At 40.2% G+C, this 27109-nt stretch overlaps 1 protein-coding gene across 11 annotated transcripts in view; it reads left to right on the top strand.

Moving 5' to 3' along the window:
- TASOR2 (transcription activation suppressor family member 2) overlaps positions 1 to 26498 on the top strand; it is an 80461-nt gene extending 53963 nt beyond the window's left edge. For all 11 annotated transcript variants that reach the window (XM_010366497.2, XM_030940604.1, XM_030940597.1 and 8 more), the window contains 9 exons: positions 1793 to 2672; positions 4275 to 4704; positions 8768 to 12616; positions 19407 to 19532; positions 20336 to 20489; positions 21693 to 21798; positions 24049 to 24230; positions 25323 to 25437; positions 25770 to 26498. In XM_010366497.2, the coding sequence (XP_010364799.2) occupies positions 1793 to 2672; positions 4275 to 4704; positions 8768 to 12616; positions 19407 to 19532; positions 20336 to 20489; positions 21693 to 21798; positions 24049 to 24230; positions 25323 to 25437; positions 25770 to 25773 (5846 nt within the window). In that variant the 3' untranslated portion in view covers positions 25774 to 26498. The remainder of the gene's footprint in view (positions 1 to 1792; positions 2673 to 4274; positions 4705 to 8767; positions 12617 to 19406; positions 19533 to 20335; positions 20490 to 21692; positions 21799 to 24048; positions 24231 to 25322; positions 25438 to 25769) is intronic.
- Positions 26499 to 27109: the final 611 nt, after the last annotated feature.

The following is a 27109-nucleotide window of genomic DNA, read 5'->3' as shown; positions in this document are numbered from 1 at the left end:
AGTGTCATTTGAATTCATTGTACTGAATTGGCTTCAGATGCTTGTTGACAAATTGATTAACGGGAGGCGGTATGTAATTGCATACTGGCGGAAAAGTGAGCCCAGAACATTTAAAGTTTTCAAAATGTGTGTTCGAATACAGGCTGATTTGTATTGCAAATGTCTCTATGTGTTATGCAGCCACATTCCAAGTTAACATTTTTAAATAACTACATTTAAATCTCTTAATTTTTTTCTTAAGCACCTATGTTAATCGTTTTACTTCCTATACTTGGAATATCAAAGTTTAAGAAGGTAGATGAACCATAGCCACATTGACTCAGTTTGAAAATTACTGATTTAAATTAGAATCAAATGATAATTTTGAAGTCAAACAGTCCTTTTATTAATGAAACTTGATTTTCTGTCCTTTTTATTCACTAAATTTTTTTTAGTGTAGTTCCTTTGGCATTGTCTTATGTATGTCTTAAATAGAAATTATTGGTGGTGTATTTTTTTATTGAGAACCTGTAACACGTCAATAATTGGGTGATTTATGTGAGACTGTAATATATTTATTAAACTACCATTTTTCTTTATTTTAATACAGTATTTTTTATATTAGGCCTTACTGATAAGTAGTGTTTTGTGTAAGGGATAAGTAGATGGAGGCCGTAATAACAAAGATAGAATGAAATTAGCATCAGATCACAAAATTAATTTTGTTTCCAGTATACCTTTGGGGCTAACAAGACAATTATCTGCTTTGGGTCCTTTTCATCCACCTGTCCCCTTTGGGTTTGCTGTTTTAAATAAAAACTGGGCAGTGGTTGATTAGCTTAACCCTTTCCCCATGTGTGTGCATGCCCTTCTCTTTCTAATTGGTGACATCATAGGCTGGAGCTTTCTTCTCTTTAAATGTGTTACTCATTGGCCTTGGCTGGCAGGTTGTTAATTCATTTTGGGCCTGCTACTATGATAAAGAGGAACACAGTTGGCTTTTCTGTTCATCTATCTACCTGCAGCAGAGAATCATTGCCTAGTAGAGTTGTGAAGTTTATCCTTATAACAACAGCATTTAGGAAGGAATAATTAACATACTGAAAATACCTAGGGAAACCAGTAGCAAATGTAAATATTCTGATTAAGGGCATTTGGGTAGATTTGATTATCTATAAAAAGGAACATTGTCAGTAGATTTGCTCTTTCTTGGATAATGTAAAAGGGCAATGTTTTTGGTAATGAAAGTAAAAGTTTAAAAGGTAATGGAATTAATTGATGATTCTGAATACTCTTATGACTTTCCTAATTTTTTATTTCTGTCACATCATGTAATTAAAGATCAATATAGTTAAAATCATTTGAACTTAGATAGTTTCTCTAATAAATCACTTGTTCAGGGAAATGATTCCTGTGAAAGTACGTTGGCAAACTCTAATACACACTTGAAACTTCTACATTCCTGTCCTTATTAGATTGTAAGCTCCCCAAGGGCAGCTTTTTTTTTTTTTTTTTTTTTTTCTGTTTGTACATTTTCTGAGCTGAGCTATATGTCTTGTGTGTAGATCACTTCATATGTTTTTGAAAGGTAATTTCTTTCTAAATTAATGTACACATTCCTTAAGACTTGTCCCTCTGGTTTAACACATTATAATCTGAGGGTTGAAAGAGACCTTAATCTAATAGAAAATTTTAATATGCAATATATGTAACAAAAGTTTTTCTCAAACATGTTAACCATCATAGTAATATGGCAGAGAATTAATTCTATAACAAGCAAACATCTCTCTTTTTTTTTTCTTTTATACTGAAGTCAAAGGAGAAACCGCTTCCAAGCTTCAATCAGAAATTTCAAGAGATGGTCAAGAAGATGGGATTAGCATAAATAGCGTTCAACCAGAAAATACCACAGTGGCTCACAATGATCTTCCTGAAAACTCCATTGTCAACTATGACTCCCAGGCCCTGAATATGTTAGCCGATCTAGCATTAAGTTCTGCTACTTCTTCCACACCGGTATCTGAGCCTAGAAATCTTCACTGTTCCTCTGAATTGCCACAAAATGATGTTTTGCTCTCTAAAGAAAATTCTTTGCGAGGTACATCTGACCATGAATATCACAGAGGAGTTAAAAGTCAAAAAGGTGAATTACTCCCTAACCCATCTTCTGATAGGAAGAGTAATTCTGAGTCAGACTTAATTGTTAGCCAAGATGAAGAAAGCTTGGTTCCTTGTAGTCAGGCCCCTGCTAAAGCCCAGTCAGCACTTACTGAGGAAATGCTGGAATCTTCAGCTGCAAGTCAAAGTTCTTCTGTTTCTGTGGAACATTCTTATGCCCTGCTCCTTAGAGAACATTCAAAGAAAAATCTACAGGAGAGAGAGATACCAAGCCCTGTGTTTCCCAAGAATGGGACAAAAAGCCCTGAAGCAGTAACCCCAGTGGGGAAAGTCATGCCATTTCGGCATCAGCCCGGTCTTTTGCTTCAGCAAAAGCCTCCTGACGAGCCCGTGGTGAAGCCCAAGGATCGACCAGCGTCTTCCCGTGTGAAAAAATGTTCTTGCTCTCGTATAGTGTTTAGCTGTGATGACTCCGTTAAGATCACTTTCAAATGTGAAACAGAATATGCATTCAGCTTAGATAGCAAATATACCAACAACCCACTGGAGAAAACTGTAGTAAGAGCATTACATGGGTGAGTATGAGTGAAACTTGGTGAAAACGGATGAAATTTTTCTGTTGAGATGAATGTAGTGAGATGGGGAAACTTGTGCCAAACTCTGGAGAAGGAGAAAGAAGTGTGTGTAAAACCAGAAATTTGATAATAACATCAAGCAAACATGTTTCCTGGCAATAAAGAGTAACAGGCTGGTTTTCCCCTTGTGCTCATGTGGAGAACTTTTTAAAGATAATTTTAGCCTAATGAATAGCTTTCCAATTTGCAGTGCTCCTTCATAAGCCCTTGTGGCTTTTGAATTTCAATTTTTAGATGAGATCTTAATGTAAAATAGTGTGAGATTTAGAAATAATGCTTTACAGACTGAATTCCAGAAGAAACATTTTAAAAATCACTTGTAGCTTGGTAAATTGGTCAGATTGATAGGAGTAAGCAGTTTCACATAAGATTGTTCTATAGATCTCCCTTAAGAAGGAATCAAGGCAATAATAACAGAGTGGTGACCAGCACCATCTTTGGAATATAGACTAACCTAGGTTTGAACCCAGGTTCTTTCCCTTTCTTACCTCCTGTGATCCTGGGCAAGTGTCTTGCTTCTGGACAGTGCTTCTTAATTGCGTGTGCTGCTCATCTAGAGATTTCACTGAACTGTAGATTCTGATGCATTCTCCTCGGGGAGAGACCTGGCATTCTGCATTTCTAAAGATTTTCAGGTGATACCAATGGTGGATGACAGTCTGTCGCCAACACTTAACTATGTAGCTGTATCCTGAGGTTACATATATTGGGATTTTTGCACAGTGACTGGCCAGTAGTAATAATAAATGGTAACCATTACTGTTAGCAAGAAGCACTCGTTAGCTACATGAAATGACATTCAGCTCCCTATTAATGAACTATTTCACATCTGACTATATGGGCTCTACAGCTGTCAGGCTTTCTTCCGTGCACATGTTCATATATACTCATAAAGGTCATTTCCTAGAACTTCCTGTTTGGCTGTTGCCCAACTCTGCAGCCCCCCTAACTTACCGTACTCCGGCGATCTGCCATCCTTTTGCCTGCCAGAGGGCCAGAAATGTTTTCTGTCTCCCTTTACAGTTTCAGGATATTTTTCAGAACTATAATCTGAAAATAGTATAGTTCTGTTGAATTGCCCAGAGAGAGATTTTATCTTCAGACTTTCTCAACTATTAGAAGAGAGACACAAAAATGGAAAATATATGAATCAGCCAGACTTAGCAAAAGCATGATGATGAGGATTTGGGTATTGGTGAAACCATTTCTCCAATAAGTATTTTGTGTCCAGAGTGAATTTGTATGATGTAAAAGACACGTGCTACCCATGTTCAGATCATGGTTCTGCCATACAGGTTTTGTGATTTGAAGGAAGGCAGTTACATGTTCTGATTCTCAGTTCCCGTCTCTGTAAAATGAGTGGGTTAGATTGATAATAATTATTTGTTAAGTCAGCTACATATTTACTCATTCATGTTTCATATCTGTAAATTTTTAAAATAAAAACTAAGGTTAATGTTGGAGGCACTTGCTTATGATAAGGTAATCAAATAAAATAACCATTTTCAATGATTTTCATGTGTTCTTTCTGTAAACTCTTAGGCCCTGGAATACTGATTTGCCTGATAATGTGGAAGAAGTGAAGCTTTTACTTCATATGTGGGTAGCTCTGTTTTACAGCAATCAGAACAAAGTCATACGATCTTCCCGAAAGGTTGTAGAACACAGCAACCCAGCAAAATATGTGTCTATAAATAGCACGTTAGAATCTTGTGAGCTCAGTGAAATTGAGGAGTCCCTTGGTTTGGAAAGATGTTCTGCAGACCCTCTCTTGGAGACTAACGAAATTTCCAGGGCTCATGCTGCTGAAGTGTCCTTCCGTGATGCTAACTGCTTGCTTCCTTTCATTAAAACACCACTTACCCAAGGCTTGGAACTCTGTGTACACAATGAACAGAAAAAAACTTTTGCAAGAAAGTTTCATCCAGACACCCTAGAAAACCAGGATTTCGTCTGTTCTTACAATGATGAGGTACGTTAAGCTGAATACTGTTAAATGTTGGCATTATTTTTGAAGAAAAAAACGTTTATATGTAAAATCACATTCAAAACAAGGCATTTTTAAATTTTAGGACAGTGAATTCTCAAGGTATGTAAAGAACTATTACACCAAAAACTTAGTTTTCATGAAGTGTCATCGAATTGTCTGCAGGTAGAGCTTACCTGCCATCCTGATTGAAAAAAAACAGAGTAGAAAAGTGTCATAGGGTCCACATGACCTGGGAGCCCACCATAATTTGAGGCAAATTGCTTATTTGCTTAATTTTTAAAAGAGGTGACTAATGCCTATCATGTCTTATGTAGAATATTGTTTAAGGATCAAATATAGCAATAATAAATATTAGACATACTTTGATAAACCTTAAACTAAAATTATTTGTATTAAAATTATGTTTGAAGACAGATGCTGGAATAGTAAAATGCCAGACCTGTGAGAGAAGACCCATTGCAAATAACTATTTGTAAATATGAAAAATATACTTCGTTTTGTTCATTGTTCTCAACTGACATTCAACCAGGCCACATAATCCAGATTTTACCTGGAGCAAATCTCAAAGTTGTTAACAAAATTCTAAGCAAATGAGTTGATAAAAGTACCTGCCTTTTAAAGCTTTCAACCCAAATTTATTCTAGAATAATATTGCTTGGGTTTGGGCAGCATCTGTGATTCCTGTCTTAACAAAGAGTAGACAGTGTTCCTATACCCGGGGTCACTGGGGACTTGGAGGTCCTTGGGTGAGCCTCACAGAACTGGTGAATATCTTCAAGTGATTGTCATCATCATGAGAATTAAAGATTTCTGAGTCACTGTGTGCCAGATAGTGTTCTAAGCCCTTCACTCACATGAACTCAGTTCATTCTCAGATAAGTTAAAGACTATTCATCTCCCCATTACACAGATGACAAAACTAAAGCACAGAGAAGTAAAGAAATTGCCTAAGGTCACATAGAAAATTGTCAAGCCGGGATTCCAGTCTAGAAAACCTAAACGTTAACTATGTATGTGCCTTTTTTTTTTTCTAAAGATGGGGTTCAGCAGTTCCATCCTGTTCTCAAAGAATTACATAAAATCCAGTTAAGAATCACCACCTTAGAGTAAGAAAATACAGTTTAATCAGGGAGGTTTAGATTAAAACATATATACATGCTAGTTTCTTATAAAATACCATTTGTTATGGTAATATGTAATTAACTATCATCAGTACTAATTTTAGCAATGACTTTGGCAAGCCTCACTGTTCAAATCAATGATTCCTAACCATCTCCTTAGTATGTACTTACATAGGTTTTGGTTTTTTGTCATCTTGTTGAATGCTGTGCCTGTACTTGAAAGGCACACATGTACGCTATCACACTCCCTCCACCAGTTGGCACACTGGAATGTGAAGGGGATTCTGGCATGATAGCCACTAGAAACCAAGAGCATGTTGCTGCTAGTCATGTGTTTAGTTGGGCACTCTTTCTGAATTATCAGACTTTATTTTAGAAGCATTACACTTTACCTGTAGTAAAAATATATCGAAATATAAATATATCAAGATTGTCACGATTTGCATTTCACTAAGAGTACAGTCATGGTGAGATTTAGGACTGAGGCTAAACGTTACCAGCCACATGATTGGGAGGGCCGTTAAAGTTCTCAGAAGGACACTGACTATCGAGACTTTTCTAATACTTTGTTCTCTTAAAACTCTGGTGTCTCAGCCCCATGCTGCTGACTCTGACTCTGTTTTTGTTTTGTTGTGGGAAGAAGTCTTGACTCGTCCCCCAGGCACTATCTCGGCTCACTGCAACCTCTGCCTCCTGGGTTCAGCTGATTCTCCTGCCTCAGCCTCCCAAGTACCTGGGATTTCAGGCGCCTGCCACCACACCTGGCTAATTTTTGTATTTTTAGTAGAGACGGGGTTTCACCATGTTGGCCAGGCTGGTCTTGAACTCCTGACCTCAGGTGATCTGCCCACCTCGGCCTCCCAAAGTGCTGAGATTACACGACTGAGATTTTGGTTTGTTTTGAGACGGTGTCTCTGTCACCCAGGCTGGAATGCAGTGGTGTGATCTCGGCTCACTGCAGCCTCTGCCTTCCTGGCTCATGTGATTCTCCTGCCTCAGCCTCCCAAGTAGCTGGGACTACAGGTGTGCACCACCGTGCCCGGCTAATTTTTGTATTTTTAGTAGAGACGGGGTTTCCCCATGTTGTCCAGGCTGGTCTGGAACTCCTGACCTCAGGCAATCCACCTGCCTCGGCCTCCCAAAGTGCTGGGATTATAGGCATGAGCCACTGCCCCGGCCAGAAATTGTTTTTTTGTTTGTTTTGTTTTATTTTGTTTTGTTTGAGACAGAATCTCATGAGCCACTGCCCCGGCCAGAAATGGGTTTGTTTGGTTTGGTTTTTTTTGAGACTGCAGCCTCTGCCTCCTGGGTTCAAGTGACGCTCTGCCTCAGCCTCCCGAGTAGCTGGAATTATAGGCGCATGCCACCACACCTGGGTAATTTTTATATTTTTAATAGAGACTAGGCTTCACCATGTTGGCCAGGCTGGTCTTGAACTTCTGGCCTAACGTGATCCGCCCGCCACAGCCTGCCAAAGTTCTGAGATTACAGGCGTGAGAGGCCACGCCCTACCTAAGACAGAAATGTTTTTAACAAGATTTTGAACACAGTTCCTGATTTCCAACATCTACGCTTCAAGACATGGCAGGCAGTTTGTAAGCATGGTGTTTCCAGCATTGCAGAGGTATGATCAGTTGTATCATCAGTTCATTTTATCATATGCTGGACAAGACCATGCTTGAGGCTTTAAATAAAAAACAAACACCAACCTGTTTATGAGGTTATCAGAACTGTCCTGAGATGATAGCTCTGCTAATGTTTAACCTAAATCCTGCTTGCTACTGTTTAAATCAGTTCCTTTTAGTTCGGTTTATGAATGCAAACCACATTGATAAGTTTTCAATTGCCCTGTACAATAGGAGGTATTAAGATGAGAAAGAATCTCCAGTTTTATTCAAAAAAAGATAGTTAAGGGATGAGGGGCCTTTATTTACTAGAATCAATGTATTCTGAGTACAGGGGATAGTAATTAATTTACTCTGTTGCCTCATGGGAGAGTTTCAGATGATGGTGTACTTATGGTCTAATTGAAAATGGATGTTAAAAATGTTATTCTTTGCTTTTTAAAAATTGTCTTTTAGGCTGGGCTAAAAATTATCTTGCCCAGCCTAAAAGATAATTTTTAAAAAGCAAAGAATAACATTTTTAACATCCGTTTTCAATTAGGCCATAAGTACACCATCCTTATGGTCTACTTGTGGCTCACACCTGTAATCCCAGCACTTTGGGAGACTGAGGTGGGTGGATCACCTGAGGTCAGGAGTTTGAGTCCAGCCTGGCCAACATGGCTAAACCTCATCTCTACTGAAAATACAAAAATTAGCTGGGTATGGTGGCATGCGCCTGTAATCCCAGCTACTCGGGAGGCTGAGGCAGAGAGTCACTTGAACCCAGGAGGCAGAGGTTGCAGTGAGCCGAGATCACTCCACTGTACTCCAGCCTGGATGATAAAGCAAGACCCTGTCTTAAAAAAAATAAAAATAAAAAAAATCGAATTTATTAAAAACAAAATTGAATGCTTTTTCTCTAGTGCTACACTTCTGGATTAAGCGGTGCTAAGTAGCAAACAGGCTGCATTTAAAGTCTTAAATTGTCAGTAGTCTAGTTATTTTTCTTCCAAAAAGCTCATTTAAAAAGAAAAAAAAGCTTCAAAGTTCAGAAAGTTTTGGAGTTCTCCTCTGTGTATGATTTTAAAGAAAACAAATCCCATTGAGGGTATTTTAAGCCTGTCTTTAAAAGAGGGATTTGCTTGATTTGTACCCTGTGATATTTTCAGCTAGAAAATTCAAAAGAACATTCACAAACTAAAATTAATTTCTATCTTTTCTGTTCTTCACATGTACATATAATTGTATAAAAAGCATTTGATGTAACTGATTTTTTTTTTTTTTTTTTTTTTTTTTTTTTTACTTTGACCATTTCAGGTAATTGGGGAAGAAGCTAAACAAGAATCATTAGATAAACTGGAGACTTCTAATCTTGTGCTTTCTGGTATTGGAAGTACACGAACTAATGGACCCTCTGTTCCTAATGAGGAAGAAATTGTTCAGCCACTGGATAGCACAAGAGTGGCTTCTTACAGTGGCACAGTTACTCAAACCACATTCACCAGGACTTATGATGGGACTGGTAGTCAGCCAGTAATATGTCAGAGCTCTGTGTGTAGCACCCTTGAAAACAAAGTGGATGTTCCTGATGCAGCAATGCAAACAAAAACAGGTACTTTACAGGACCTTATCCAACATGGCAGCCCCATAAACAATGAATGTCACCCTTCCTTGGAAAGAAAGGATGATAATATGGAGTGTGCAGTGATTAATCCAGAACCAGTTACTCTCATCTTTGAAAAAAATGCACATATACCATTACAGACAGAAGGTGTAAATACAGCTGATGAACCTACAACCTTTAATAAGGAGTTGATTAAGCAAGTATCACCTGCTGCAAGCTTTAGACATCCTGTATCCACCTCGGAAAAGGCACAAACACAAGGCCTGAGGGACATTCCCTCTCTAGTAGTTGCAGGACAGAAGGGCTCTAAGTACCTTTGTGCCTCCTCATTAGGTAGAGAGACACTTGATGAAGAAGTGTGTTCATTACAGAAAGAGATGCCTCTTCCAGTCTCATTACCGTCTGATAAAGCAATGGTAATGGAGGCATTATCATTAGTTAAAAGTTCTAGTTATGTATTACCGAGTGAAGAAGTGAGGTGCACTCAGAATTTCCTTTCACAGACTCAGAGTCTCCTCAGCCTGTCTTCAGAAGGGCTTGTAGAACCGACACAGGTTGAAGTGGACTCATCATCAGCCTCTACCGCCTTGGGAAAGCAGTGTTCGCTTAACTGCATTTCATCAGGATGCCACACATCAGGTGACTTTTTAGAACTGAGGAAGAATGACAAGAATGGTCCAAACACTGAAAACATGAATTTTGAAGAGTTTGATTCAGTATTTATCAAACAAAGAAGGCTGTCTGTGAGTAGAGAGGTCAGCCTAGAGTTATCAGAGGAAGATTCTAACATTGACTTAGCTCTAACAATATCACCACCTACAAGTCCCAGAGAAGAAATGCCAGCTGGTGAAATAGAGCAATTTGAAGAGACCCCATTTTCAAATTTAGAACTTCAGGATGTAGCTGAGGAAATAGGTGAACCAGAAGAGGTGGCTCTCACAGAAAGCAGAGAAGTGAATTCTGCTGACAATTTGTCAGTATATCCCACAGTGTCAGAAGAACCAGTAGAAAATAAGGAGAGAAAGGGGGATAATTTACAACCAGTTACTGTAATACTTTCTAAAGAAAATTGCACCCTTGAGATTGCAGAGGAAATTAATGTGACCTCTGATTTTCCCTTCGATTCTGTAATTGAGGAAGTATCACCACCTTCTAGCCCTGAACCTCCAGTACCAGTTAAAGAGACACGGCCATACCAGGCTGTGACTCCATGCATTTTAAACCTTCATGGCACACAGTGTGAGAAGAGCAACCGAATCTCCCAGCGTGTGTCAGAAGACTTAGGCATAACAGAGAAAGAAAAATGTTTTGTTGGTCCTGCCCATCCCGTGGGGCAAGATAACTTTACCCAGGTACAACAAATGCAGGTCTCTGCTGAAATGCCTCTAATATTAACTGATCATCCAGGAAGAACAGGTAGACCAACCTTTCCTGGTAAAGTAACTGAGGACATGGTCTCAAGTGAGCATGATGAGGGTTTATCTTTCTCAGGAAAGGTGCAGTGCTATGGTAGGGAGTTAAACCAGCCTGCCTCAGCTGCCGAATACACAGGTGACTTCAGTCCTTCTGAAAAACTGGTAAAATCAGGAATTCCATTGCAGCCAATTAGAGTAGAAAACAGAAATTTGGACTTAAAACATCTTGTCTTGGAGTCCAGTGAACCTCCATTTAGTCCTAGAAATGTTACTGAAAATATGTCTTTGTCTGACACATTGGTTTCCACAGCTGCACCAAGTGGTGTAGTAAAACAGCAGACTAGCCCTAAAAGCAGTCAGAACAATCTCTTTACCAGTGACTTGAAAACAGATGAAGGCATTTATCTGCAGGTGAAGTCCTTGACAACTGCCTCAGTTGATGGAGCTTATTCTACACAGGGATGCTTGTGCTCAGTGGTCCCCACACTTTGTTCTTCCTCAGACAGTGCTACATTAACCCATTATGTAAGACCAATAAATGCAGAGCCAGCATTTCAAGCTCAGGAAATACCAGCAGTCAGAATGGCCAGTTTGCTTAAGAAGGATGAAACTGAAGCTGAGTTACATAAAGAAATCACAGGTCTAGGCACTGCTGGCCCTCAGTCCAACACCAAATCTTCTCTAAAAGGCGAACGCAAAGCCATCCACACGCTGCAAGATGTGTCAACATGTGAAACAAAGGAGCTGTTGAATGTTGGGGTTTCCTCCCTTTGTGCTAGTCCCTACCAAAATACAGCAGACACCAGGGAAAATCTCAGTAAAGAGCCTTTGGCCTCCTTTGTTTCAGAATCCTTTGATACTTCTGTTTGTGGAATATCCACAGAGCACATAGAAATTGAGAACAGTGGGGAGGGCCTCAGGGCTCAGGCTGGTTCTGAAACCCTAGGCAGAGATGCAGAGGTCAGTGGGAATTCGGACATGCACTATGAACTGCTTTCTGGAGATTCTGATCTAGACCTGATTGGTGATTGTAGAAATCCCAAATGCGATTTGGAGGATTCTTGTACTTTAAGAGGTAGTTACACCAGGAAAAAAGAAGATGTTCTCACAGATGGCTGTGTGTCATCGTTGAACTTCCACAACCACCACCAAGGGGACTGGGGCTGCTCTAGCCAGGTTCCAGGCATGGAGACGGGCCTCCCTCCCGGGCACTGGACCACTAGGGTAAAGAAAGAAGAGAAGTGTGTGCCACCTTATGTCCAAATCCAAGATCTCCACGGGATCCTCAGGACTTACGCCAACTTCTCTGTAACAAAAGAGCTCAGAGACACCATGAGAACTTCACACAGCCTGAGGAGGCACCCGAGTTTCACTGCAAACTGTGACCTGCCCAGCTCCTGGACAAACACTTGGCAGGTGGCAGACGACCTCACCCAGAACACTTTGGACCTGGAGTATCTGCGTTTTGCACATAAGCTAAAACAGACCATAAAGAATTGGGATTCTCAGCATTCTGCCTCCTCCGCCAATGTCTTCCCAAAGGAGTTACCGACCCAGATCTCCATTGGTGCTTTCCCTTTGACAAAAATATCTGAGGCCCCAATTCTGCATCCTGCACCTAGGAGCAGAAGCCCCCTTCTGGTAACAGTTGTGGAGTCAGATCCCAGACCACAGGGGCAGCCCAGGAGAGGCTACACAGCCAGCAATCTGGACAACTCTTCCTCTTGGAGAGAGAGAGATAGTCATAATAGAGATCTTACAAATTCTCAAAGAAATCAGACTGTTTCATTCCACCTTAACAAACTGAAATACAACAGTACTTTGAAGGAATCTCGGAATGATATCTCACTTATTCTCAGTGAGTATGCCGAATTCAACAAGGTAATGAAGAATAGCAGCCAAGTCGTTTTCCAAGACAAAGAGCTAAATGATGCTTCTGGAGAAGCCACTGCTCAAGTGATGTATCTGCCTTTCCCAAGACGGTCAATCTCCTTTGAAGACATAATCATAGACTTGTGCACCAATTTGCATATCAAACTAAGAAGTGTTGTGAAAGAGGCTTGTAAAAGTACCTTCCTGTTCTACCTTGTCGAAACAGAAGACAAATCATTCTTTGTAAGAACAAAGGTAAAGTGCCAGTCATGTCTTACATACTATTTTAATTGCTAATTTTAGTTTTAGAAATAATAAATTTAGCGTATTAACCAAAAAGAAATCATGGTATGACATAGGATTTAAATTTCATAGCTTAGTCTTTATCTGCATACTAAATGTTTTCCTGCAGGATCTGCCATTTGTACTATATTTGAAAATTAGTATTATGTTCCAGAATTAGGGCAGTGACTAATTTTTTTTCACAAAAAGTTACCAGTGTACACATGCCCGTACTTCAAATGTAAATACAAACACATTCCAATGTTAAAATACAGATTTTTTGAAAAGTATTATTACCTGTGTTCCTCCATTAGTGTAGATTGTCAAGTAGGACCTCTTCTGGTTTTGCATGTATTTTTCTTTTAATTTGAATGTTAGATTAACTGATGTTACGGTGAGTACATGGAGTAATATAGTCCTTAAATTTAAGTAATGGAACCATGGTGAAATTCCGGCATGGGCGGAGCCAGAACCTGTCTTGATTCACCATTAACTTCATTGTTTTATCCTTCCAGAATTTATTTCTCTTCTATTTTGGTTATAGACAGCATTTTAAAAAATTTATTGTTTTTAATTTCAAATTTACATAAAGGTTGCAGAAATAGTACCCTTTACCCAGATACCCCAATGTTAACATTTCTGAACCATTTGCAAATGTGTTGCACACACAGTGTCCCATTACCTCTTGATACTTAAATGTATATTACCTGAGTTCAAGGATATTCATCTTTTTAACCACCGAACAACCCTATACATCAGGATGTTAATATAATATTAATTAATGTGACCATCTCCACCAACCTCATCTAGGTCCAGGATCATAGGTGTCTAGAATTGTCATGTCTTCAGTCTGCAAGAGTTCCTCTATTATTCCTTATCTTTTATGACCTTAACAGTTTTGAAGATCGTAGGCCAGTTATTTGGTAGAATTTCCTTCCATTTGTGTTCATGTGTTGTTTCTCCATGACTTAGGCATTTTAGGTGAGAATACTCAGATACCATGTGCTGCTCTTCTCAGCGCATTAATTGTATCAGGAGGCACCAATTGATTGATCCCCTTACTGGTATATTAACCTTTTCACTTGGTGAAGATGATTTCTACCGGGTTTCTCCAATGTAAAGTTATGTTGAACTTAGTAATAAGTTGGAAGATACTTGAGAGTGTATAAAATCCTATTCCTTATCAGACTTTTTTATCCACTAGATTTAACATCAACTGGTGATTCTTATCTGAATCAGTTATTACTATCATGATTGCCAAATAGTGATACTGAAATTCCATCAGATTCCTTCTGCATTTCTTAGTTGGCATTCTGCTGTAGAATAGAGCTTTCCCTTATTTTCCATTTATCTATTCATTTGCTTATCTGTATCACTGTGGACCATGGCACATTTTGTTTTACTTAAAGGGTTATCATCTGTTTCTTCATTATTTTAATACTTAGATTGTCCCAGACCCAGCCAGTGGGAGTCCCTTTAAGTTGGCTTCTGTGTCCTTTTGACAATTTGCCATAATTCTTTGGGCACTTCTTTACTTTGGGGTGTAACATAATGTTCCAGGCTTATCTTGTATTTTCCTTGCCCTTACTTTGAAGTCAAGCATTTCTCCAAGGAGCTGTGACTCTTTAGTGAAGAGTGGCATTTAGAATCACCATCTAGGTACTGGGTGAATGAACTCAGTGCCACTTGGTGTCTTTGCTTCTAGGTCCTCTCAGCACATAAAGCCAATAAATATACATATGTACATACATATATGTACATCTCTATGTATAAAAAGCAAAAACAGAGGAGTTCACACTCATCCCCAATTCTAGTCCAGTACTGCCAGGTTTGTGCTAGCCTTCTCCGTGTGTGGAGCTCCCTTCTCTGAGGTTGACTGTTCATCCTCAGTGTTTTGACTTATTATCCCTCCCAAGTCCCCGTCCCCGATCCTCCTCCCAACCCCAGGTATAGTGAGACCCCTCACTGAGGCACTAACCCTGACCTCCCCAAACTCCCTGACATGAGGGGCCAGCTGCCCTCCCCCACCCTTGCAGCAGAAAGCTCCATTCAGATGCCAGCAGTCCTGCTTAGTATCTACCCCAGAGCCCCGGCATGTCCAGGTGGGGCGGGGGGGATGTTGCTTTTTTGGCATGATTCTTACAGTCTAATGGGACAGGAAAACACTGATTAAGAGAGTCACACAAATAAATGTAAAATGAAAGTGATGGTAAATGTGACACAGGTGCCACGAGGACGCATTGAGGGTGGTTGGCCTGGCCGGGGAGGTCTTTCCTCAGGAAGTGCTGCAGCACAAGAAGCAGAGCATAAGGGGTCTGCAGGCCGTGTGCAGAACTGGACATGCCGTATGTCGGTTCCACATGCCCGCCAGGTCTGTCATAGACTTCACTTACATCACTTCTGCTGATTTCCTGTGCTAATTCCCGATTGCCACATGGCGAGTCCATGGGCGCTGGATTACTGAGTAACGAGTTACTTAGTAATGAGGGACATGTGTCCCTCATTGTCACAGTGTCCCCTGGGTGCAGGGTCACAAGACCACTTCTGATCTGGAGTACAGAGGCCACTGCGGAAACCACAGAGCTGCATAAAGATTTCTTGGTCTGCCCAGCTTTTCTCATATGGAGGTGTGTAGCTGGCAAACACACCACAGGGAGCAGCCTCCTGGTGCTGGAGGGCTCATCAGAGCGAATGAGCCATGTCAGCCAGAGGCTCGGGCTGGGCTGTGGGAGAGAACAGCCTCACGCCTCCTGTGGCAGTGCAGGGCCTTGAGTCACACTGAGCCATTTAGACTTCATCCTGAGGTCGCTAGGAGCCACTGGAAGGGTTCTTTTTTCTTTTTTTTTTGAGACGGAGTCTCGCTCTGTCACCCAGGCTGGAGTGCTGTGGCCGGATCTCAGCTCACTGCAAGCTCCGCCTCCCGGGTTCACGCCATTCTCCTGTCTCAGCCTCCCGAGTAGCTGGGACTACAGGCGCCGCCACCTCGCCCGGCTAGTTTTTTGTAGTTTTTAGTAGAGACGGGGTTTCACCGTGTTAGCCAGGATGGTCTCGATCTCCTGACCTCGTGATCCGCCCGTCTCGGCCTCCCAAAGTGCTGGGATTACAGGCTTGAGCCACCGCGCCCAGCCGGAAAGGTCCTTTGTGTTTTTTTCCCCCTAACCACTAGACTACCAGAGATAAAGTTTTCTAAAAAATCTTTTTAAAGGTTTTTTTTTTTCAAGTGAAGCAGGCAGAGTAGGGATTTTTAAAAATCTTTAAAAACTGGTTGTGATTCGTTGTAAAAGATCTTTTAAACAAGTAGCATATTTGCATTTTAGAGCGATATCTTAGCAGATGGAGAACAGATTGGAAAAATGATAGTCACTGCCTTAACGTGAAACTCCATTGTTGCTAGAGTCAGCAACACTGTTCTTCTGCAAGATGGCTCGTATTTTGAGTCAACTAAATATTACTGTAAATGGTTTTTTCAAATGTGTGGAATCTGCTCTTTAACCTAATTGTATTTTTCCCTGGCCAAGGATCCTTTTGTTTGTCAAGGTTTTTTTTTTTTTTTTTTTTTTTTTTTTTTTTTTTGAGACGGAGTCTTGCTCTGTCACCCAGGCTGGAGTGCAGTGGCACGATCTCAGCTCACTGCAAGCTCCACCTCCCACATTCACACCATTCTTCTGCCTCAGCCTCCTGAGTAGCTGGGACTACAGGCGCCCGCCACCATGCCCAGCTAATTTTTTGTATTTTTTAGTAGAGACGGGGTTTCACCGTGGTCTCGATCTCCTGACCTCGTGATCTGCCTACCTCGGCCTCCCAGAGTGCTGGGATTACAGGCATGAGCCACCAAGCCTGGCCTGTTTGCCAAGGTTCTTGATGAATGGTTGCCCGATTTGGTTTTATATTCCCTCTATTGTCTTTGCTCCAAGTTCCTTGCCATTTCGGTAAGTAGCACTGTAGTTGAAAAGATACTGAATGATCTTCACGCTCTTCAGTCTTTCTGTAGGCCCTCAGCCTCCAAAAGCAATCTGGAAATCAGTTTAGTTTTTTTCTTTTACCTTGAATTAAGGTTAATTTTATTTGATTAATTAAACATCCTATACCCTGACATGAGCTAGAGTGACTCTAGAGTCAACCAAGTTAGCATCATGGTCACGTACATGTTTTGGCACAGTGAGCAAAATACTTGGTTTCTTTTAGCTTCCATCTTCCCAAAAAGCAACAGAGGGTGCAGTGACTCACGCCTGTAATCCCAGCACTTTGGAAAGCTGAGGCAGGTGGATCACCTGAGGTCAGGAGTTGGAGACCAGCCTGGCCAACATAGTGAAACCTTGTCTCTACTAAAAATACAAAAATTAGCCGGGTGTGGTGGTGCGTGCTTGTGGTACTCAGGAGGCTAAGGCAGGAGAATCACTTGAACCCAGGATGTAGAGGTTGTAGTAAGCCACTGTGCTCCAGTCCTGCCCTACAGAGCGAGACTCCACAACAGAGCAGTAATCTTAGTTCTCACTTCCTTCAGATGAAGTGATAAAATTTTCATGAAGAAGAGAGTATAGCAATGCTAAAGTTTTATTCATAGCAGGAGTTTTTTGTTTGTTTGTTTTTGAGACGAAGTTTTGCTCTTATTGACCAGGCTGTAGTACAGTGGCGTGATCTCTGCTCACTGCAGCCTCCGCCTTCTGGTTTCAAGCGATTCTCCTGCCTCAGCCTCCCAAGTAGCTGGCACTACAGCAACTTGCCACCACGCCCGGCTAATTTTTGTATTTTTAGTAGAGACGGGGTTTCACCATGTTGGCCAGGCTGGTCTCAACTCCATAGCAGGAGTACTTCTAGATTCATAATATTTTATCACGTGGTGTCACTGTTTACAACAGAAAATAACAAATGTGCAAAGGTAAAACTACTTGTCAACTGAGAAAGTGGACACATTCCAAAATAAACTTGAGAGTAATGTACTATAAAGAGCAAAATGTTATTTTATATGTAAATTTTTTAATTTAATAGAGGTGGAGTGTCACTATTATGTTGCCCAGGCTGGTCTTGAACTCCTGGCCTTAAGCAGTCCTCCCACCTTGGCATCCCAAAGTGCAGGGATTGCAGGCATGAGCCACCATGCCTGGCCCAAAATGTTTTTAAAAGCTTAGAAACGTATCTTGGATAATCCTTTTGTCCTGGAGAATCTTGAAGCATTAATTAGTAATGGGATGTTAGGCCCACTAGAGCATGTCTGAAAGACCCTTCCTTACTGTTGAAATCTGAGGGTGTGACAGAATAACTCAGACCACCACAGGATTTGGTGAAAATGTATTCATTCACATAATTTGTTAGTCAAATTAATGAAAACTAGAGATTTATGCTTAGATATTTCAGTAACCTCTTTGTTAAATCTCATAATTTTTTTGAAAATCATACCATTTATTTTGAATGAATTGAAATAATCAAAATTTGAGTTGTTTAAAGATCCAAGGGAGCCGCGCAGTGGCTCACACCTGTAATCCCAGCACTTTGGGAGGCCAAAGCAGGCAGATCGCTTGAAGTCAGGAGTTTGAGACCAGCCTGGCCAACATGGTGAAACCCCTTCTCTACTAAAAATGACAAAAATAAGCCAGGCGTGGTGGTGGGCACCTGTAGTCACAGCTACTTGGGAGGCTTAGGGAGGTGAATCACTTGAACCCAGGAGGCGGAGGTTGCAGTGAGCCGAGATCTCACCACTGCACTCCAGCGTGGGTGACAGACTGAGACAATATCTCAAAAAAAAAAGATCCAAGGGAAACAGATCACAGTAACACTTCACTTTTATGAAGGAAATAAGTGATGGTCAGACAGTCTTCTAGGAATAACAGAAACCCAGAATCCTTCAGCCAGGTAGTTGATGTCAAGGCCAGGTGCAGCGGTTCATGTCTGGAATCCTAGCACTTTGGGAGACTGAGGTAAGAGGACTGCTTGAGGCCAGCTTTGGGCAACACTGCTTGAGGCCAGCCTGAGCAACAGAGACCTCCATTTCTAGCAAAAAAAAAAAAAAAGGCCAGGCCCAGTGGTGTGCACCTGTAGCCCTAGCTACCGGGGAGGCTGAGGTAGGTGGATTGCTTGAGCCCAGGAGGTCAAAGCTGCAATAAGCTGTTTGTTTCACTTTACTGCAGCCTGGGTGACAGAGTGAGACCATGTCTCAAAAAGGAAAAAAAAAAAAAGTCAAAGGGAGGGTAGGGTTACAGAATTTACTCAATTACACAAACTTACCCTCCCAGCCAGGATTATTAGGGAGCTATTCTGTGTGTTCATTGTACTGGACTGCACTGCAGTGGCACCGTACAATCGCTGTTTAAACTGCATCACCTATCTTATACTAAGACGTAGATCCAAGGGACTGCTGACTCCAAAATCAGTCCCCATTAATGGTGAAGAAATACATGGGTATTATGGGTATTGTTTTTTAAACTCTAGAAATGCTTGAACTAGAGGTAGCATTTTTAAAGTATATATCTGGTATTCTCAAGGTAGCTGATACCTTGAAGATTAAACTCATTTATGTAGATTATTCTGATGTTCTAAAATAAAATCAGCCTTTGATACTTTACCTTTGAAATCAACTTCTAAATCCAGTTGTTAACAAAACCTGAGTCATTTATTTTATATATAAAAGGTGCTTATTTAGTAATAAGACAAATGTCATTTCTGGTTGCCTTGTTAGGCTATAATGCTTTTCATTATTTTAATAAGCGATACAGGTAGTTCTGTGGAAGTATCTTTTTTTAGTAATGACTATTTGTAAATCTTTCAGAACCTTCTGAGGAAAGGAGGCCATATGGAAATTGAACCTCAGCACTTCTGTCAAGCTTTCCACAGAGAGGATGATACACTAATCATCATCATCAGAAATGAAGATATATCATCACATTTGCATCAGGTAGGTACCTGTAAGAAAGAAATACCTTTCTTACAAAGTAATGTATTCCAGGCACTTAAGTTGTTCTGTAATGATCAGACTCATCACTCTCTTTTTTTGTGTAGAAGAGAAGCTAACAGACATGTTGGGCCTTTAAGTGGGAAGATAGTGTATTACAGAACACTGCAGTATTACCAAGTTATTTGTAGCAGATAGTTAAAAAAACAAAAAACATATTAACTAAGGGAGACTTAGGTGAGAGATTGCTAAATTTTTTCATCCAAAATATAAATCTGCATCACTTGATGTCTAACAATAAGAAATCTTGCCTTAAAAGACCTTTTGAAAATTTTCTGAACCATTATATTTACCAGCTAGTTGAATCAAAGTCATTGCTTGTCTCAGGAAGACCCAACTGTGGACAAAGGCTGGGTGCATCAACCTGCCGTTGTCAACAGGCAGCCATCAGTGCTGGCACTGAGGGGAGCTGGCGACGAAGGAGGTGAAGTGAGGTGACCTGACTGGTTCCTTTTCAGTGCCCACAACCTCAGATGTGTTCTCTTCCCTCATGATGTATTATTTCCAACTTTTGGTAGTTTGAGACGTTTTTTTAATGAACTAATTTTGATGAGTTTGCAGCCCCAGGTGGTGATGAGCTCAGTTAATATGCCTCATGCAGGGCAGAATGACCAGTTGGTAATCCAGGTTAAAATATTTTCAGCTGCTCCTGAACCTTGACTCTGTTGGATAAAAAAGCAAGGGAGTGTCTAAGAAAATATGCCCAGTGAGCCTCTCTTCACGGGGGTCCTTTTTGTGTCATGCAGATTCCTTCTTTGCTGAAGCTGAAGCATTTCCCCAGTGTCATCTTCGCTGGAGTAGACAGCCCTGGAGATGTTCTTGATCACACCTACCAAGAACTGTTTCGTGCGGGAGGCTTTGTAATAACAGATGACAAGATATTAGAAGCCGTAACATTAGGTTGGTCTTTATTTTCTTTTCCTGTTTCTTTGAAGTCAGATCAGCTTCTCACCCAGTGACCTAAATACTGTTTCATCCAAAACAAATAATCAACTCTAAAGAATATCAGTTGCCCCCTACTGAGGGCATAATTTCTGCTGTCTGCTATGCTCTTTTCATACAGTAATTCTCTTATAGCAATGCTTTTAACCTCTTTTAACTGATTGTTACCACCACACTTGCTTCTGAGTTCCCTCCCTCTCAGTAGTGCAGCTAAAATCAGGATTTTATTATACTTAGTCCCTTCACTTGCCAAGTCAGAGCAACTCTATATTAAATTTTTTGCTTAAAATCAACCTTCTCCATTTCTGATGTCATCACCCCTACCATCTTGATGTCACAAAAATCTAAAAAATGGCAACTAAGTCAGCTTATTTAATCATCTACTTGAAAACTCACTTTACGCCTCTCAGGGCACTTTTATGCTAAAACTTGCCTCAACTCTGATCGCATTGGAAGTGATACCACTTCTAGATCAAAGGCAGCATGTACCTTAACCAGCGTGACTTCTACACAGAAACTGGGATTTTAAATATTTGTAGGCACACGTCTGTAATCCCAACCCTTGGGAGGCTGAGGCAGGAGTATCCCTTGAGCTCAGGAGTTCAAGATCAGTCTGGGCAACACAGTGAGATCCCATCTCTACAAAAAATAAAAATACTAGCCAGCTGTGGTGTGGTGGTATGTGTCTGTAGTCCTAGCTAAGGAGGCTAAGGATGGAGGATTACTTGAGCCCAGGAGGTTGAGGCTGTAGTAAGCTGAGATCATGCCACCACACTTCAGCCTGGGTGACAGCTGAAATCCTGTCTCAAAAAAAAGATTCTGTATTTAGAAACTTTTGCCTCCCATTTCTCTACTGCAACTGGGCCTCCTGCTTCTCTTCTGTCACATAATTTGTACACAGAACTCTAGTTGTTGGTGACCACTGCACTGTGTTCGTGTCTACACAGTTACCTCCCACCATAGCGTGAGCAGGTGGGACCAGGCTGAGGGGCTTGTGAGAGCAGGATGCTGCCCAGCCACATAAGCGGCAGTGATGGTGTGTACTCAACCATGAGTCTTAGTCTTTTTCATGTTTTACAAATCATCATCACTGGGCTTGGCATGAGCCAAAAGTACCTTAAAGTTGTCATCTTCTCTTGCCGAGTTTATTCTGTTTTGTAGTTCAACTGAAGGAAATTATCAAAATCCTGGAAAAACTAAATGGAAATGGAAAATGGAAGTGGTTGCTTCACTACAGGGAAAATAAAAAGCTAAAAGAAGATGAAAGGTAAGGACTTGCTGTGTGTATGGTTCCTCCTGCCCCGCTGGGGAAGGGGAGAGACACCTCATGTTCCATGGGCTCTAGCGCAGTGCTGCAGTGTATTGGCCTTCATCAATAAAGAGCATGAGGGCTGCTGGCTCGGTATTCCATGAAGGAAGCTATGTGCTGTGACCGTAGCCAACAGTATGAGGCATGTATTTATCTAGACTAACAGAAGTAAGGGAGTCAAACTTAGCAGTCATGAAATGTCCATATTGTATTTAAGCCCTACTACTACAAACTGTAAAAAATATATGGAACTTGTACCATTAATGCTTTTTTGGATACTTACAAGTTACCACCATTTTAAGGAGAATGGAAAAATTAAGACCATAATCTATCCTTAATTCAATTGTACCCTAAAATAAGAGGCTTATAAATGTACAAACTTTACTAAATCTAAAGCCATAATTTGTAAAAGAAAAACATATATGTTTGATTCCTTGGCTGAAGAGAGCTGGGGCTGAGAGATTCCTCCACATTCTCACAAGCAGGACCACTTGGAAAAGCAGACCTGACAAGCCCTTGTGAAATGAAGATTGCAGGCACTTTTAGGTGCATCCATTATCTCATTCAGACTTCATCCCAGGAGCTAGATAGCAAATCATTGCTTTCATAATGCAGAATTGAAGCAGAGTAGATAACACAAATGACCAAGGTCAAACAAATACTAAGTTTTGAAGCTGGGTTTCAATCCCAGAAAGATGAAACGACTGTTAGCTGCATGTGACCTTTAAGGAACAGAATCTCAGAAAGCTTTTCTCTTAGAGTGGAGCTAGCGAAGGAGAGAAGGAACACAGGTTTCCTTGGCAGGAAAGGAGGGTGCAAAGGCTTCAGCAGGTCAAGGGTATGACCAGTTCACAGTGGACTTCAATAACCAGCACTTTAGGGGAAAAACGTCAAGTTTGGTAAGTAGAGCACATTTAAGGTTCTGACATACCACAGCACACCTATAATAATAAGCATAAATTTATCTAGCACTTCTAGGGCTTTGGGTAGAGAGTCATGTCACTTAATGACACGGATACAGCCTGAGAAATGTCATTAGACGATTTTGTCTATGTGCAGACATAGAGTTTACCTACACAAACTTACATGGTAGAGCCTACTCCTAGACTGCAAACCTGTACATGTGACTGTACTGAATACTGTAGGCAGATTTAATGCAATGGTGGTATTTGTGTGTCTAAACACAAAAACGGTTCAGTAAATTACAGTGTTATAATCTTATGGGACTACCATTGTATATGTGGTCTGTCATTGACTGAAACATCATTTTGTGGTACATGACCATACTCACTGCTGTTGGCACTGCAGTGTGCTCTTCCAATTATACCACTCTGGCATTATGTAACAGACATGATGTATTATTGAGAACTCATCAGAAAACTCTTCATATCCTTTGACCTTTTGTGGAATTTACCCAAAATTCTTATTGTAAAATCAACCTCAGTTCCATCTCTAGGAGGAAGATATGCAGACTACAGTTAAATATTTTAAAGTTTATACAAAATATTGCCCACCCAAAACTTACACAATAGAAGCAAGTAAAAAGTTTCTATTCATAGAAAGAAGGATGGCATAAAAGTTGGTGTCATATAACTATGTTCAGTATGGTGTCATAAAAAATGTATACAGGAGAAAATGAAAGGAAATTGGTTCATGATGTTAAGAGTGATTATCACTAGGGTTATGGGAATGGGTGTGATCTGGGTTTTCTCCAACAAGCGTCAGAACGTAAGTGATGAAGACTAGAGAGATGGAGTCAAAAGCAGAGACAGACATGCTAAAAATTTAAACATACAGAATTAACACATTTTCCTAGTAGTGACAGAATTTTCAGGGAGGCAAGAAACCAAGAAAATTCTGGCTGCTACCTAATTTTAATGAAGTTGGTGATTATCTACCCGCAAGGTATGAGAAGCATAGATGTGCATTGCTCTACAAATATACAGTGCAATAAGGCCCATTCGAAATTCATGAAAGGCTCGCCAAGCCACATGGCTTGGTCATAGAATGAGGCCTATGTTTAAAATCCACATTTACAAAAGGAGTAGGTACAGTTGTGTTTTGAGGCAACCAAAGTGTGTCATGAAAAAGAACATCAAGAAGAAAGACAGAGGATCTCATAAGTTTGAATGGTTAAACTGAAGGCAAGAAAAAGTCCTAAGAATAAAACTGAAAATGAACATTTTAATATGCCTATGTATCTTTCAGAGTGGATTCAACTGCACATAAAAAGAACATGATGTTGAAGTCATTTCAGAGTGCAAATATCATTGAATTGCTTCATTATCACCAGTGTGACTCTCGATCATCAACAAAAGCAGAAGTTTTGAAATGTTTGCTAAACCTGCAAATTCAGCATATTGAAGCCAGGTTTGCTGTCTTCCTAACAGGTAATTCATAGGCCCATTTTACTCAGTTAATGCCAAAATTGGTCAGCTCTAGGAATGTCCAAGGTGAGCCATTTAGATACCTGACCATTTAGATACCTGACGAATAGTATCAGGTATTTAAATGGCTTGGCATCCCATGGATACCAGAATCACCCAAATCTGCTGATGCTGAAGCCCTTATATAAAATGTAGTATTTACAGGTAACTACACAATCCTCCTATATATGTAAATCAGCTCTAGATTACTTACAATACTCAATACAGTGTAAATAGTTATACCTGTATTATTTTTTAAATACCAGGGCTGGGCGCAGTGGCTCACACCTGTAATCCCAGCACTTTGGGAGGCAGGTGGATCACTTGAGGTCAGGAGTAAGAGACCAGCCTAGCCAACATGGTGAAACCCCATCTCTACTAAAAATACAAAAATTAGCCGGGTATGGTGGTTCATGCCAGTAGTCCCAGGTGCTTGGGAGGCTGAGGCAGGAGAATGGCTTGACCCCAGAGGCGGAGGTTGCTTTTAAAAAACTTGTGGGGCAGCCAGGCACAATGGATCACACCTGTAATGCCAACACTTTGGGAGACTGAGGCAGGTGGATCACTGAGCCCAGGAATTTGAGGCCAGCTTGGGCAACTTAGCGAGACCTCATCTCTACAAAAATTGGGAGGTGTGGTGATGTGTGCCTATAGCCCCAGCTACTCAGGGGGTTAAGACAGAAGGATTGCTCGAGCCTGGGAGGTCAAGGCTACAGTGAGCCATCATCACACCACTGCACTCTAGCCTGGGTGGCAGAACAAGACCCTATCTGAAAAAAAAAAAAAAAAAAGTGTTCCGAAAAATTTACATAAAGAACCATAGTAATCATTTTTCAGAGATTTTCTTCAGTGTTTTCCCCACCACCCCTGATGGAGGCATCTATTCTTCCCAAAGCTTCACATCTTTTCTTAGCTTGGAACCCAACACCTTTTCTCCCCCTACCCCGCCACACGAGGAAGTGCCACAGATTTTTTTAAATAAAAAATCCAGATCCTGTTATGTAAAAGTACCTTAATTAACCGAAAGTTTTGTGTTTTGTTTTGTTGTTTTTACAGACAAGCCTACTATCCCCAGAGAAGTCTTTGAAAATAGTGGAATCCTTGTTACAGATGTAAATAACTTTATAGAAAACATAGAAAAAGTAGCAGCTCCATTTAGGAGTAGCTATTGGTAAGAACATTTTTTAATGTAACTTTCCCATGTGAGTTGGAGCTGTTGATGGCAAATATTGACATTTGTGTCTAAGGGAAACTTGTTTACATTAGGGGTGGAATTGCTATTTGGCATAAATAGGAATTCCTGAATTATCACTAAATGAAGAAACCATCTACTAAAATTACCCATTTTATCTGATGTGCATTTTCACTTGCATTAACTTGGATTGCCAGTACGGAACATAATGTAACCTTAGAGTGCATAGGAGTTTTCCCCATTAGAGCATCTCACTTTTGAAATATACTTGTTCATATTAAGAAGTTCTTATCAATTTTGTGTTTCTTCAGGTGACTCAACTACAGCCTGCCTGGATATGGATGATGCCAATAAAAAATTAGTATTTTTCCCTTTGGAAAACTTGTGAACATGTGAATACACATGTGAACAGTCTTATATTTGAAAAATCAATGTTCTACAACCTGGAAAGTTTTCATTTTTTGTATTTTGCTGAAATATGTCACAGTGGCATTGTGGTTGTCTGTTGTCTTTGGGTTGCAGTGCTAGATACTGTTTTAAATTATTTCCATTTTAAACAAGATGCCTTCTAAGCTATTAAGCTTAATATTAAAAATAAGAATTTTGCAACAATGTTTACTTAGTTGGAGCAAAAATAAGTCTATTTTAACAAATAGCTTTGTTTTTGCATGCTAATGTCAGAAAGGCCTATGATGCACATTGTGCTCTGTTTTAAAGGTTTTACCATCCTTGTAAAAACTATAATCTTAAATGGTTTTATTTGCTGTTATACAAACAACACTACATAAACTTAAAACATTTTTTCCTAAATGGTACAAATTTATAAACTATCATTTTTCACTTACGGTATGTGTAAATACTACACTACAAAAATCAGCTTTCTGAGAAAGAAATAATCATTTATTTATGATACTGAAAATTTCTACAGTAAAAACTCAAAACCACGCAAAAAAACATTTGTAAGATACATGGTATCTATTTGGAGCAAAGGCTTTTTTGTAACTAATTTGTTTCATTTTTTAAATAAAGAGAACTAAAAATCATCTCTTTCTGCAATGATTTTTATAGCAGAAATGGACTCATCTGGAGTGTTCTAGCAATGTTTAGGTCACTTAGCAGAGCACTGAGCTTCCACAGGAAACCTACACTTCTGTCCTTTGGGCCTGGCCTGTTCTGTTTCTGGGTTCTTTCCCTCCCCAAGTCAAGTACACTGAGTAACAGGTTAAAGAATGGCAACCTCACCTGGCCTTTAAAGGGAAGCTTCTTTCAGAAGTCATTAAGTCGGTTTTTATTATTCCTCAACAAAAGAGCTTTATTTTCTCCTGAGCAGGTTTTAGAGTTTTAATTGTTGACAGTTTTTCAGTTACTAATAGAACCCCTATCATTTCATTTCATTTTTCCAAGGACAGGAATCTATTAAGGGAACCATTAACTATTCAGTACAGTGAATTACTTCCAAATTACTAAGGAAAAGGAAAGTGAGCAGTTATAAGCTGCCAAACACCTATCTGCCTGAAATATGCATCTTTCAGGTTGGACCTAGTAACACTCACCTCCCCTTGGTAAAAAGCTTTCCAACACCCACAAGGCCATCTTTCTCAGTTTCCATGCTACCTTTTCTGCAACTCTACTAATACCCAAACCATATCGT

The sequence above is a fragment of the Rhinopithecus roxellana genome, chromosome 11, assembly GCF_007565055.1.
Source record: "Rhinopithecus roxellana isolate Shanxi Qingling chromosome 11, ASM756505v1, whole genome shotgun sequence".
In the NCBI taxonomy this organism is placed as follows: Eukaryota; Metazoa; Chordata; class Mammalia; order Primates; family Cercopithecidae; genus Rhinopithecus; species Rhinopithecus roxellana.
This window is presented reverse-complemented; position numbering and strand designations above follow the sequence as displayed.